A 15,517-nucleotide genomic window follows, 5' to 3' on the forward strand; every position below is an offset into this window, starting at 1 on the left:
CAAAAGAAAAAAGAAAAGATTAAAAACATTGAACATGGTACATCGTCTTTGACATACATCTCCGTCTTGTCAGTCCATACTGTACATTTAAATATATATGACATATCTATATACAGCTGTACATTCCTAGTATCTACCTCTACTTATCTCTTCTGTTGACCCCATTCTTTTTTCCCTCCATTTATAGAATTTATTCCAGATTTGATAAAATTCTGTTTCTTCCTGATTTTTTAGTTTTTTAGTTATCTTGTCTAGTTCTGTGCAATATTTTTCTTTATTAGTGCTTCCCCACTCGGTGCTTCCATTGCTTTCCACTTTTGAGCAAATAGAATCCTTGCCACCATTATCACGTGTATGATTAGATATGTGTCACCTTTATTTACGTTTTTATGAAAAAAAGGTTTTTGATGGCAACTCAGGCAAGGATTGTATCTTACAAATCTCTTATTATTTGGCCTTTTTTTGCTGATACCAAATGGACTTGTCTTCCAAAATGATCTACCAACGTTTACTCTGATAGTGGTACATCATTAAAACAATTTGGCTTTGCCAAGTTGATGTCTTTCATATATTTTAGACTTGGTTGAAGTAGGTCCTTACAGGCACTGAAAAAAGTGGTTTATGACTGTTTTTTCACATTTCACATTTCACTAAGGAGAATCTAATGATGAAAAATAATGAGGGTTCTTGATTTTGAAAGTTATTTGTTATCCAAATTATTGTTAAGATAAAATAGGATAGTTGGAAATAAAATCTTTATGTGTTCTAAGAACTCTCTCTTTCTCTCACATGAAGTCTCAATTATTATTGATATAATAAGCTATATTAGACATGTGTAAGAGGTCATTTTCTTTTGAATTATTACTTTCTTTTACCATAATCCATATATATAGGAAGAATCATAAAATTTCACTAACCATATATCTACTGAAACCAATTAAGAGAGAGCATTATAAAGACACATTTCCTTTATCTAATGTACTTAATAAGATATGACTGTAAGGACCTTCCTCAGCTAATCCTCTCAGGAAAGCACAACTCTTCACACCATGTGGTTAATCAAAAGAACTTTTACTGAGAAACAGTGGTTGCAATAAAGTCAGGTGGAATCTAATGATCCCATGAAAAGCACCAAGCTATTCTTCCCATTCCTAAACCTAACCATGCTGACCATTCCACTGGGAGCAAAAACAGTGCTGCAAGGTTGTTTTGAGCGCACGGAGGTACAGGACAGATAACAGGTCATCCTCAGGGTATCATGGATCCGATAGATGAAACCCTTCAAAAGAACTTTGAGGCATTGTTTTCCTTAAAGAATCTTTTATTCAGGAAACAAAGTATCGGTACTACATAGTTGAACCCAAAAACTAAATTCCCCTTTCTCTTTACTTTCCTTTATGGAAGGTCAACCACTGTGTGCCTGGATTTACCTGGATTGCGATTTTCTTTGAATATTGGCACTCTCAGTGCTTAGAGCAGCCTAATTTACGGAAGTAGGTTGAAAATACACCCAATCAGTGCCCAGAGCGATACTTCTGAGAACAATGCACAACTGAAATTGATGGCTTTTTTCCCCAATTTGGTTGCTCTTTAGCCTCTTTCAAGGGTGGTGAGACNTATGCTCATCAAGGTAACTTCTTTCTTGCACTTTTATCTCTATCCCCAAAGAAAAGACACAGTTGCCCAGAAAAGGTTTTACTGCAATTACAAACTTTGTAACACATCAAAGAGCCATCCTGGACAATGGCAGAAAGGATTCTGTGACAGAGAACCTCAGTTAACAGTTGAGAATACATGTCGGCAAACACCCAATGAATGTTACAAATGGGGCAAAAGATTCACAGACAATATATATTTACTTATTGGAAGATTTCAGAAGCTGTTTGGAAGGCTAGAATTACGGGAGTTACACTCCCTAATACATTTGTAGGAACCCACATTTTGCTGGAGAGAATTGTTGAGAACACCTTGGACTGCAAGAACGTTTCAATACTAGAAGGATTGTGTTAAAGTTTGGGCAGGGGCAACAGACACAAGTTGGCTGGATGCTGTCACTGGTGACACCTGAATGAGCTTGCAAGGACTCAAAGAAACAGTTCTGCCAATCCTGGAGAAATCTCCACTGCATCATGATGAATCTGAACTAACTAAACTAAATGATTGTGGAAGGGAGTAGGCCTTTATTACTGTATAAGCCCCCTAAGTTAATATTAAAAATATGACAAAAATTGGGTTCAAACTACTGAAATTACTGCAATACTAAATAACATGATCAAATTCACAAATCACCTAAGTCATGATGTGGTTTATTTCATTTGGGCTTAGGTAAAATGTATTTCAAAAAGTAGCAATATCTGCCTAACCTTACGTGAATAAGAAAGATCAGACCTGGATCATATCTGTATTGGAAATCTTCAAAGAACACTAAGATTCAAGAGTGGAATTCTATCTTGACTACTTAAGGTGCTGAAAATTGAAGGATGACAATTCCCATTTTTTTCTTCATGCAAACTTTCTTATCACAAATTGCTACATAAGCAAGTTGATTGTGTGATGCCCACAAGTGCTGTGATCTCATGATATCACTCATGGGAACATAAAATGTTTGTGCTCTATCTGAAATCCTGAACAATGCTGCCAAAATTTGAGATTTCAGCCACAATTTGCATCACAACCAACCTGCGTGACTGTCCCCACAATCAACCTGTGTGATTCTCATGGACCATAGCTGGGAATATTGTTGAAATACAATGGACCTCTGTTGGAAAGACTCATACTTTGAAATTACAGAAGCTTATTCATATCTGCAGAGATATCTGCATATCTTACTCTTATGACTGCAGAGAATTAACTTGGTTGCAACCTTTTATACACTCTAGAATAGGCTTCCCCAAACTGGTGACTTATCTATAATTCCCAAATTTTCCTGAAGGTATTAGGTGAAAGGTTGTATGGATGGTTGAGGTAAGCATTTCTGCAATAGCCATGATTGCATAATGTTCACAATCCCAAGTAGTATAATCCACAGGGCCATCTTCCAAATATGCTAGACCACAGCTCCCACCATACCTAGCCAGCAGAGTGGCATGAGAAAGAGCTCCCTTTTTCATTAAGTGCTGGGCATTAGGGATGAAGCGTCAGCTCAGTTCCATCCCAAACCCGGAACCAGGGGTAGATTATTTCTCCAGAGAAGGATGCGTTTGAGAAAAAGAATATGGTAGTCTTTGTTTCTACATTGAAAAATTCCACTTCTTGATAGAGGTAATCCACAAACACACGAATCCTCCGGGGCTTCTTTTCCAAAGCAAGCCTGGTGTGTTGTGGCTCAGTAAAAGCTACGTAAATTGCTTTCTCCAAATGTTCTGCAATAGCCCAGATGCCTTCTTTGGTGCTAAAATCCGTCATTCCTTTTCTCTTCACTGACTCCCTGGCAACTCCCACCGCCCATTCTCCATCGTGTTTTATTTCCACCTCCCAACAGTGTTTTCCTGATTTAAACCCAGGCTGACCCAGAACCCACACCCGCATGTTAAATCTTTTATCACTTTTAGAAAGTGCTTGTTCTTCCCTTCCCCATGTTGCAGTTTTCCGATCCCCAGAAATGACGATCTGGCGATGAGCAGTCTCCGGATCAAAGTTCACGGAAGCTACAGGAGAAAAGCAAAATGATGAAAGATGCATCATCTGTAGCTGATGTAAATTATATACATTGCCACAAATCATGCAAATTCATGCAGATAAATGTAATTTCAATTATAATGGACATTGGACATTCATGCACACCCTTCCCCTACATGGTCAAGTTTTGTTGCATTATTGAAATTTAAATAATGCAAGATTTTATTGGATTCTAAGAGAAAAAGCTACAAATAGTGTTAATAAAAATAAATCTAAGTTTAAAAAGTATATGACGTATATTTTGATTCCATAAGTGGGTTTATTAAAAAGCAAAACAGTCTCAATGTGTATTTGTCAAAAAATGATGTTAGAAATGTTAAGCAAACCAAAAAAATTGTTAACATTCTAAGACTGTTTTATTGGGTATAGATAAATTAAATTATGATCCATTTAAAGGGTTTATTTATTTCTTGTCCAGCCCTAATAATCCCAATGAAATAATTTTATTTATGGGGCCAAAGACATTTCACAAATCCATTTATCATTCTTGGGGTCATGATATCTCAGAGTTCAGAACCTCTGTGTGATGCCCTATGAGAATATTTGGCTTTGCATGTGTTGTGTAAACTTAAAAATTAGGGTAGCTGAGTAAAATCATGTGTCATGTGACTACAGTTTTTTACTATTGTGAAGTGTAAGTTGCTGTGATTGTCTTTTCCAGGACATTCATAGAGAACTGGATCAATCTTTTGTTCTAAATTATGGATAAATTACATTGATTTGCTTTGGCTATCGGTATTGTAACTCCTGACTTCAGAAAATTAAACCACAAAAAACCTCAAAATAAATAATTTAAAATTACCTATTAAAGTACCTGGGATCCATCCACACGAATTGGTTGAAGTCGATGGGTAGACAACACCTTGTATCTGAAATACTTTTTTAAAAGCTTAGGTTATACGATGGGAAATGATATATATTCAATCATTATTTCAGCTCAAAAGTAGAACATAAATCATTCATTTGCATATAAAATGCAAATACAAAATAGCAGCTTAGTTTGCAAGATTACAAGAACTACCCAATCATAAAAATGGATTTTATAAATCTGAAATTTATGCCAATAAAGATAATTGAAACGGTAAGGATTTTTGCAGCCCAGACCTGGTTGCTATTAAACAGGGGAATATGTAGTAAGAAATAGTCAGATAAAAAAAAAATCTAAATCCCAGACATAAATGTAATTTGATAAAATATCTCAGACAGGACCCTTCTTATTTTTCATGAAAATAAAGGGAGGAAAGGGATAAAGAGCATTCAATTTTGCAAGATTCTGTTACTGTAATCATATAATAAAAGTAATATTAGCATTCAAAAGTTCGGTTTTCTATTCTGCTCTACTTTAAAGGGTCAACGAATGGTTTCTCCCAAACCTTTAGGGAAATACAATCTTCCTGGCTATAGGAATTTTTAAAAAGAAAGATATAACAGGGCAGCTGGTAGCTACCTAGTGGGAATCAACCAGTGGTATCAGAATGGGGGGGGCAGACTTACAAAGCAGAGTTGTGGCATTACTTTGCAAATTCTGTCCACTTTGTACAGAGAATGTGTCATCAGTAGCATGTGTAAAAGGGGTGGAGCTCAAGGCACAGCCATGCAATACTGGTCTAGTGGTTTTGTGGAAAACAGCAAGATCACGTAAGGGAGATGCTGCTGATGGAATCAGCTTAACATCCAGAAACGCAACCAACAAAGCATTTCCATGACATAGAAACATTGATGGTCAAAGCTTCACCTGTTATCTTTTGAAGAACTGAAGGAATATGGGATTGGCTCAGGAACAGTCTTGGAATTAATGAGGGCCACATAAAGTTTTCCCAGATTTTACTCCCACATGCCAACTCTGTCACAACACAATGTCTGAAGGCAAACTGTTCCACTGGTTAATTCCTATTAGTGAGGACAATCAACCAGTGGAACAGTTTGCCTTCGGATGTTGTGGGTTTTTCATCACTAGAGGTTTTTAAGAAGAGATGATAGCCACTTATCTGAAATGTTATAGGGTCTCCTGCTTGAGTTGGACAAGAAGACCTCCAAGGTCCCTTCCAGCTCTATTCTGATTCTGTGAAATGGATTTGGTGGAAGAGAGTGGTTTGGCTGGACTCTAGGGCTTAATGAAGATTTGAGCTTTTATCTCTCCAATTGAAATCCATCACTGTAACCCACTCCCCTCCTGATCTCAGATACTTACATATCAGAAGAACAATTAGGGCCACATTCAAAGCAATGCTTCCTCCCAGTATGACCCAGACTGTGATTTTCCAACATTTTGAAGGACCTGTGGAATTAACATATCATCATGGACCTTCCACCAAAGGTTTGCAAAGTTACAAAGAGTGAAAACATTCATAAACTCTCCTAGTGACCAGGTTCTCACATTGTTCTAACCCATGGCATGCTTAAACATGATTTGTTGAATAAAAGCTATGATTGGCTGGGATTGCCTATCACAACAGGCTATAAACTATGGTTTATATACCCCAACAGCTGGCCTCACCCAATATGCTAAGTGAAAGCCAAGAAACAGTGTCTCTTGCCTCCTCCCTTTCCAGTCTATTAAAATACCTTAAGCACACAAAGACCTGTCAAGAGTTGGGACCAACCTGGTGACTGTGGCTATATTGATGAAAATATATTCTCTAATTGAGCAATGTTGGCATTTATCTTCACAGTTCCTGCCTGCCAGCCACTTTTATCCATTGTACCACTCATCGGTGGACTCAAACACTACTTTAACAATTGATTTGTTAAAGATTGAAGGCCTGAAGCTCGTGATCTTCACCATGTTTCTACCCCATCACAATCCCAACACATTATGTTGTGGCTTAGCTATTATGTGAAAATACATTTCTTACTTAAGAATTAATATTTAACAATTCAAAATGTTATTGTTGGGAAAGGAAATATCTGCATTTTTTTTCAAAAATTGTTGGGGAACAAACAGGGCGAACTAAAAGCAATAGTACATGGGGGAGGGTATGACATGGTTGGCATAACAGAAACCTGGTGGGATGAAACCCATGAATGGAATGGACTGATAGATACAGTACAAATTGCTCAAAAGAAACAGGTCTACAAAAAGAGAAGGAGGAGTTGCACTATATGTAAGAGAACATTACATATCTGCAGAAATGCACATGATCAAAGATAAAATCTCTCCAGAATGTATATGGGTCAATATAAAAGAAAAAAAAGTGACATGGCCATAGATGTATATTACAGGCCACCCAACCAATCAGAAGAAATAGATGAACTCTTTGCCAACCAGTTAACAAATGCATGCAGGAAGCATACCACAATAGTAATGGGAGACTTCAACTATCCAGATATCAACTGGGACACAAACTCTGCAGTGAGTGGGAGATCAAACATTCCTAACTAAGATAGCTGACAACTTTGTCACCCAAAAGGGAACTAGAGGTAAAACTATACTGGATTTAATCCTTACAAACAGAGAAGAAGTGATAGAGGGAGTAGAAATTACCGGAACCTTGGGCAAAAGTGACCATGTCATACTGGAATTTAATATAATGCAAACACTAGCAATAGACAACAATCCAACCAATGTCCTAAACTTCAAAAGAGCTGACTTTAACAATCTCAAAGAGAATCTAGGAAAAATCCCATGGATGAACCCAGGAAGTGTGGGAAACCCTGAAAAATGTGATCACAAAAGCCCAGACCAGCAAAATACCACTGAAAAAGAAAAAGAAAAAATCCAAGAAGAAACCAGCATGGTTCTCTCTAACAAACTAAAAGACAAAAAGGACAAATACAAAAAATGGAAAGAGGGGCACATAACTAAAGCCAACTATCAGCAGCCAGAACATGCAAAGATGAAGTCAGGAAACCAAAGGCTCAGAATGAACAAAGACTTGCAACAGAAATCAAGGACAATAAAAAACGTTTCTTCCAACATATTAACACCAAGAAAAAAATCAAGGGAACTGTAGGCCCACTAAAGAGAGAAGATGGCAAGGAAATTACAGGCAATGGGGAGAAAGCAGAGCTGCTTAACTCATACTTTGTGTCAGTCTTCACACAAAAAGAAACTATAGCCCAATAACAAAAAAAAACCCACTGCAAAATGCATACTAGAAACAAAAATTAAAATAAGCAAGAAAATAGTAAGGGAACACCTATCCAACTTTGACGAATACAAATCACTGGGACCCGATAAGCTACATCCCAGAGTTCTGAAAGAGCTGGCAGATGTTATCTCAGAACTGCTGTACCACATCTTTCATAAACACTGGAGCACCGGGGAAGTACCTGAGGATTGGAAAATGTCTGATGTGGTCCCCATCTTCAAGAAAGAAAGAAAAACAGATCCATGAAACTACAGACTAGTCAGTTTAATATCAATACCTGGGAAGATCCAAGAAAACATAATCAAAAAGCAGATCTGTGAACAACTAGAAGCAAACAAAGTCATAACTAGTAGCCAGCACAGGTTTGTTAAAAACAGATCATGCCAAACCAATCTCATTTCATTCTTCGATAAAGTGACTAAACTAGTAGACCAGAGAAATGCAGTGGATGTAATATACTTAGATTTCAGTAAGGCATTTGACAAGGTAGATCACAACCTACTCCTTGGTAAGCTAGGAAAAGGTGGCATAGACAACATCACCACCAGATGGATCTGTAGCTGGCTAACAAACCATACTCAATGAGTAATCCTCAATGCACTACGTCCACATGGAGAGAAGTAAACAATGGGGCACCACAAGGTTCTGTCTTAGGCCCAGTACTCTTCAATATCTTCATAAATTACTTAGATGAGGGAATTGAAGGGGAATTCATCAAATTTGCAGATGACATCAAACTGAAGGAGTAGAAGACAGAAGATAAACTCAGGATCCAAAAAGATCATGACAAACTTGAACAATGGGCCCTATCCAACAAAATGAGTTTCAATATGGAAAAAAGCGAAGTCTTACATTTAGGCAGAAAAAACCAAAGGTACAAATACAGATTGGGTGAGACCTGGCTTAAAAACAGTAATGTGAGAGGGACCTTGGAATCTTAGTGGACGATCACTTGACTATGAGCCAGCAGTGTGCAACAGCAACCAAAAAAGCTAATACAATCCTGGGTTGTATAAACAGAGGCATAGAATCAAGATCACGCGAAGTATTATTACTGCTTTATAAAACCCTAGTAAGACCACACCTGGAATAGTGCAGCCAATTTTGGTCACCTTATCACAAAAGAGATGTTGAGAGTTTGGAAAGAATTCAGAGAAGAGCAACTAGGATGATCAAAGGCCTGGAGACTAAAACATACGAAGAATGGCTACGGAACTTGGGTTTGGCTAGTCTAAAGAAAAGAAGAAATAGGGGAGACATGATAACAATGTTCCAATATCTGAGAGGCTGCCACAAGACAGAGGGGCCCAGGTTGTTCACCAAAGCACCAGAGGGAAGGACGAGAAACAATGGTTGGAAACTGATCAAAGAGAGAAGCAACCTGGAACTAAGAATAAACTTCCTGACAGTGGGGACAATCAACTAGTGTAATAGCTTACCTCTAAAAATCGTGGGTGCTCCATCACTGGAAATTTTTAAGAAGAGACTGGACATTCACCTGTCTGAGACGGTATAGGTTATCCTGCTTGAGCAGAGGGCTGGACTAGAAGACCTCCAAGGTTCCTTCCAACTCTGCTATTCTATTCTATTCTATTCTATTCTATTCTATTCTATTCCATTCCATTCCATTCCATTCCATTCTATTCTACTTATCACTACCCAACATCTACTTACTTAGCATCCATCTGTCTATCTTTCTAAATGCTATTAAAAGTTTTACAAAGAAAATTAAAAACTAACACAAACTGTAATAAAGACTAAAGAAGAATTTTCAACTATGGAAATGTTTCTGATAGATGAGAAGCCAAGAAAACAATGGAGTACTGGTAGTCCTTGACTTACAACAGTTCATTTAATGACCATTCAAAGTTATAACAGATACTGAAAAAAGTTACTAATTACCATTTTTCACCCTTATGACCATTGTAGCATCTCCATGGTCATGTGATCAAAAATTGGATGCTTGGCAACAGCCTATGGCACCTTCAACAATATATCAAATGGCTTAACAATACAATAAAAAAAGAAACTTTTCATCTCCCAGAGAATTAGCTTTAAAAAGAAGAAACTTCTCCTATTGAGGAAGGAAACTTTGGAAGGAGTGAAATTGATTAGTCAACAAAGAAATATTTCTGACAAAATCATTTCAGGTTTGGCAGACTTTCAAGTTTCTCTTACATTGCGTAACTGGGTACACTTCTTCCTGGAAAGTTAGGCAAGAAGAGGAGGTTCTCAATCCTTTGATATACTGTAATTGTGGGTGTCTATAGTTTTGGTGGTTTTTGTCAAAAAGACAAACAGAGCACTGTGCCATTTTACCACAAATTCTGCAAATATAAGAGGGGCAGAACTTGTACCCCAACATCCTGATATTCTTTCATCAGATGCTTCCTCCTTGCCTGCCCACTCCTTTTCCTCCATCTAATTCCTCTTTGCCCACATGATTAATATTATACCGTTTCTGGTCTGCTGTTGTTACCTCTTGGTTACTTATTTAGAACAGAACAGAACAACAGTTGGAAGGGACCTTGGAGGTCTTCTAGTCCAACCCTCTGCTCAAGCAGGGGACCTTATAACATTCCAGAAAAGTGGTTGTCCGGTCTCTTCTTAAAAGCCTTCAAGGGTGGAGCAACCACAACTTCTGGAGGCAAGTCGTTCCACTGATTAATAGTTCTTACTGTTAGGAAATTTCTCCTTAGTTCTAGGTTGCTTCTCTCCTTATTCAGTTTCCATCCATTGTCTTTTATTTTATTCACATGTATTTTTTTCTTTATTTTATTTTTTATTATATTTTATTTACCAGCTCAAAAGTTTGCAGTTTAAAAAAAAAGTTTCCCACTGTTTCCACCCCCTACTCCAATAAGCTGCCATAGTATTTTCTCATGAGTAAGAGGAATAGAATATCAGCAAGAGCCAAATTTGCCTTGAACCCTGTAGGGAAGGATGTTTCTTATTATAAAGAAGTTCAAAAATAATAACATGCATAAAGTAAAAACAGTAAAACAACATAACACAACTAATATATATATATATATATATATATATATATATATATATATATATATATATATATATATATATATATATATATATGCTCAATAATATCCTTGAAGACGTGACTCCTGGGTAAATTCATAGTATAAAATAGATAAAAAAAACTCACGATCACCAGGAGAACAAAGAGTTTAAAACTTTAATTTAAAACCAAGCTTTCGCTGGGAGCTCCCAGCATCATCAGGTTAACAAGCCAGTCTATGGGTGTGCCTTAAGTAAGGTTGTTTAGCATCTGCGCTCGGCTCCTAGAGCGCGTGACCGGCCCCAACCAATCAGCCTGTGACCTAATTATTCCTACCACACCTGTGTTTTGGTCTCCTTTCCCACATTTAAAGGTTGCTCTTTTTGTTTCAATGACGTCAGCTTTGCTGCCTGCTGAAGTTCCCTTCCCTCCCTCCCTTCTCTTAGAGATGTTCTCCCCCGTATCCACTGTCTTCCCATTAGTTAAAGGATTGTTAAGTGTCACCTCATTAAGTTTTGCATTGGGGCTCCTAATCTGATACCGTGCTGTGGTGCCTCTTCCCCCTTCCCTCTGCCCGACTGTACTCTCTTTGATATTCATTACTTTCACTGTATCCATCATAGTTTTTCCTCCCTTCTCTCTCCTCCTAGCTATGTTATTGCTATCACTCGTCACTTCTCTTATATAGGTTGGGGGGGTATTAGATGGCATCTCTTCTCCTCCCCTATGTGCCGTTGTTCCGATCTGGGTGGTACTGCTGCAGTTACCGCACTCTTCTTCTTTTTCAATATATTCCCCTATATCCTCTGTCCCTACACTTCCTTCATTCGTCTTCCCCCTTACTAACTCCCCATGCTGTGGGGTGCGGTTTGCATTGCGCACAGTCGGCCCTCCACATCTTGTTCGTGGGGCCGCATGGTGTTGGTGTATGTACTCATCCTCCCCAGTCTCACGTGCACTGATGGGGTAGGCGTGTGCTCCCTTCACCCCCTCACTGCGTGTGCAAGCTCCATTCCTTTCACCATTTCTACTTCTTCTCCGTTCGAGCTCTCCCTCCCGGATCTTACAGGCAGCCCTGCGTTCAGAATCCTTCCCAAATCGCACCCTCCCCCCCCCCCGCATTCATGGCGCCGAATTCCGGATTCCCCCAGGGGTCGGTCTCAGGACTTTTACTGGTATCATCAGTTCCTGTAGCACCGTTGATATTACCAGCTCCTTCGTTCCATCGTCGCGTGGGAGATTTACTAGCGGGCCGGCATGGGCCTGATGTGTGTAGCTCTCTCAATTCCATATGCCTTGTTTTGCACGTGGTATCCAGAAAATCCCTCAGCTGTTTGCTGGTGGGAGATCGTTGTCGATCACACGTAGTGGATAAGTGGGTGTCTACCGATCGTCGGGATTCCATTGATGTCTCTTCGTGAGCGGTTATGTCACCGTCGCCCTGATCCTGCAAGCGTCGACGGGGTTGACTGTTATGGGTCCATCGATGACTTTTGCCCCATCTCCTTAGTGCCAGGTGGGTCGAATGCAGGTTGATGTGGCGGTTGACAGAATCGCCATCAGAAAGCCAGGCTTCCTTGACCAACCGGCCCCCCTTAGTGGCATCTCCAGTTAAAACCCGTGTGTTCTCAAAGTCAAACTGATGGTTACGCTCCGCCATATGAGTCCACACTCACTCCCGGATGAGGATTCAACAGAAAGAAGCAACGGCGTGGAATGGGGACTCTAATCGGTTAACAGGTTCCCTGGAATCCCCGGAAACCCTGGCGCGTTTGGAGGCACGGGGAGAGAGAGACGAACAGCTCTGAGGCGTTGCAGGGACAACCACACGTTCCTGGACAACCGCCCTGAAAACAAACACGACATCTCCCGTGGGAAGAGGAGGGGAGGGAGAGCGATGCTGCTCCGCTTTGGGAGCAGTCACGCGCTCCTGCGCAGCCGCTTTGCGGATGAACAGAGGAGTCTCAGTTGAAAGAAGGGGGGAGATGGGAAGTGTGGGAAGGACGGTTCAGAAAGAGGGGAAAGGGAAAGATCAGGTAGACAGGGGGTTGCAGTTACAGGGCAAGGTGGGGGGCAATGTAGGTAGGAGGAGGGGAGGGGGAGTCATGAGGAGAAGAGGAGAAGGAGAGCAACACTGTCCCGTTCTAGGGGCGGTTACACGCTCGCGTGCGGCTGCCTTACGGACGTGTGAAGTGGCCTCGGCGGGGAGAGAAAGGGGGGAGACGGAGAGTATGGGAAATACGGAGGAGGCAGAGGGGGGGAAAGGCTGAATGGGTAGAGAAAGGTAATTTGCAAATGACCACCTCTCCTTTCACCAGAAAGGACTTTGGTTGGAATTATTTTTGGCAATTCTGCAAGTTTTGGAAGAATTTGAAGTGCCACAATTTTAGTTCTACCCAAAATGGTGAATTATATTGCCTATGAATTGAACCCATACAGCAGGCTAAGCACATCTTCATGCAGAACACTCAACCATTAACCATGTTTTAAATTTCTGCCTTCTACAGAATTTTTTTTAGAAGACCAAGAGCAGCTTAATCATTCCCTAGCCATTAACTTGGGTTCTGATGATATACTTGACTATGGCCAAGATAGGATAAACCCTAACAAACCACATTTAAAGATTGTGATTAAGACATCACTCCATTACAATCTAATGTAAACTGAAGCCATTTGATAAACTGATCCACAGCCCTATCATGAAAATCCAGTCACCAATCTGGAGTTTACACACATTGCCTATGTAATTTATGCTGTTTGCATAATTAGCATAAGCTGAGCTTCATGGGTGAGATAGTTGTGAATTTGCATCTTTGTAATTTTGTTCAAACTCTACCCTGCCCACTGTAATGTACTGTAATCACAACATATCCAGAAGGATACTAAATAAATTGAAAGGGCTACTGTAATTCTTCATCCCAAGTGGTCTATCTTTATTAAGATCAATATAACCAACATTATTATTAAATAGCCAGCTAAAACAAACAGAAAATTCAATCATTACCTTCTGTCTTGGGAACAGCGTCCATGTAGACATTTCTTGTAGGTTGTACTACCATGTAACCATCTGCATCTTCCATATTCTAATCTAAGCAATCCACAGGGAGCAAGTCATACAAAAGAGATCATTCCTCGACATTAAACTAAAATACTAGTTTTCAGTTCCTCTTCAGTGGAACTGCCCCCAAGTGAGTGGGTGCTTTTCCTTCCCTCCTGAATCTAAAGTTTCAGTGANCCCAGATACACTGTGAGGACAAGAGAGTTATTTATTCCCCAAAGCAAAAGAGTTCTCTAACCACAAAAATGGGGTCCAGAAAGGTTATTTTATGGGGGACTGGTCCTTGGGGTGGGCTTGAGGGGCATGGGTGTGTGTACTGCTGGTTCTAGTGTAATTCTGTCAAAGAGTCAATCTTAATTGTCCCAGTGTCTTTCAGTTTACCATTCTTATATAATAGGGTCTGGGCAGACTATTTGTGGGTTTTGGTTTAGCTGTGGTGACGCAGATATTTCATTTATTTCACTATTTTTATGTGCAGATAGTCCTTGCATATCAACTGCTTGTTCAGCAACTGATGGTGCTGAAAAAGAAGATTTATGACTGTTCTTCAAAGTTGTGGCCACTGTAGTTCAGGTACTTGACAACCAGCATATATTTACAACAATCACAGTATCAAGTGGTCACATGATCTCCATTTGTGACCTTCACAGCCAACTTCCAACAAACAAACTCAATGGAGAAGCTGGCAGGAAGTTGCAAGTTGCAGTCACATGACATCACACTCAACAACTGCGGCTGATTTACTTCATGACTACAACAGGAATTGATGAGCTAACATCATAAGTTGGAGCAATGAGACATTTCCCTTTATGACGAGATCACTGGACAACCAAATTGCTAGTCCCAGTTACCAATAGTTGGTAAGTGAGGACTACCTGCACTATCCCAATTGCAATACTCTGGATAGTGCACAGCAAAGAAAACCCAGAGATTATGATCTTTCAACTCCAATATGAACATGATCAGATGCTAACCTAGGAATTGCTCACAATCACTTGAAGGGTTGAAGTCATTCCCTAGATGGTAAATGTGTTTTAATATTTTGCATGTGATTTTATAGCTTTATTGTTTTTAATATTGGTAGTTGCTTGGAGTCATGTATTCAAGATGGGTGGCCATGTAAATCCAATATTAGATTGTTTTCAAACCTTTTGGGAATGAAAGAATCTTTGAATAGTGTATCAAAAGGAGCAGGATTTTTAAAATAATGAGTAGGTGTCAAGTTCCGGCTGAAAAGCCCAATGAAGCAAAACACAGAGACATTGTGATCTCTAATCTAAACTTTATTAGACATAGCACACCGGTACGATAGAATAAAAGCTAGTTCTTTCAATAGGGCGGGAAACAGATAATTAAAAGAGTAAAACTTTCTTTCCCCTCTCTGACAGTTCAGGTCACATTGTCCAATTAATCTTCCAGCAATTGTTATGAGAAGAAACTTCAGTTTACCAAAACATCTCTTCAGTGGCTTCAGGTCTCACGCTGATAGAGAGAACTTTGGACCCCAAACTCTCCCTTCCCCCCCCCCCATAACTGTAGGCCAGCTAGAAGCACTATGGCGGTCCTAATGATAGTAAATTTCATAGCTTGACAGTAGGAAGTAGAAAAAAAGACCCTCTATTTAATTTTAATGCCTTTAAAAGAAATCAATTAAATACTATTAACATGGCAACT

General features: G+C 39.5%; 1 protein-coding gene across 1 annotated transcript; it reads right to left on the reverse strand.

Moving 5' to 3' along the window:
* Positions 1-2,494: 2,494 nt before the first annotated feature.
* LOC114922430 lies at positions 2,495-12,445 on the reverse strand. Its single transcript, XM_029283772.1, has 4 exons — positions 11,959-12,445; positions 5,870-5,956; positions 4,481-4,555; positions 2,495-3,647 (listed from the first exon to the last, which is right to left on the reverse strand). The coding sequence occupies exons 1-4, from the start codon at positions 12,443-12,445 to the stop codon at positions 3,124-3,126; spliced, it is 1,173 nt and encodes a 390-aa protein (XP_029139605.1). The 3' UTR covers positions 2,495-3,123.
* Between the last annotated feature and the right edge of the window lie 3,072 nt (positions 12,446-15,517).

This window comes from Protobothrops mucrosquamatus, unplaced genomic scaffold (assembly GCF_001527695.2).
Source record: "Protobothrops mucrosquamatus isolate PMUCROS unplaced genomic scaffold, P.Mucros_1.0 scaffold_84, whole genome shotgun sequence".
NCBI lineage: Eukaryota > Metazoa > Chordata > Lepidosauria > Squamata > Viperidae > Protobothrops > Protobothrops mucrosquamatus.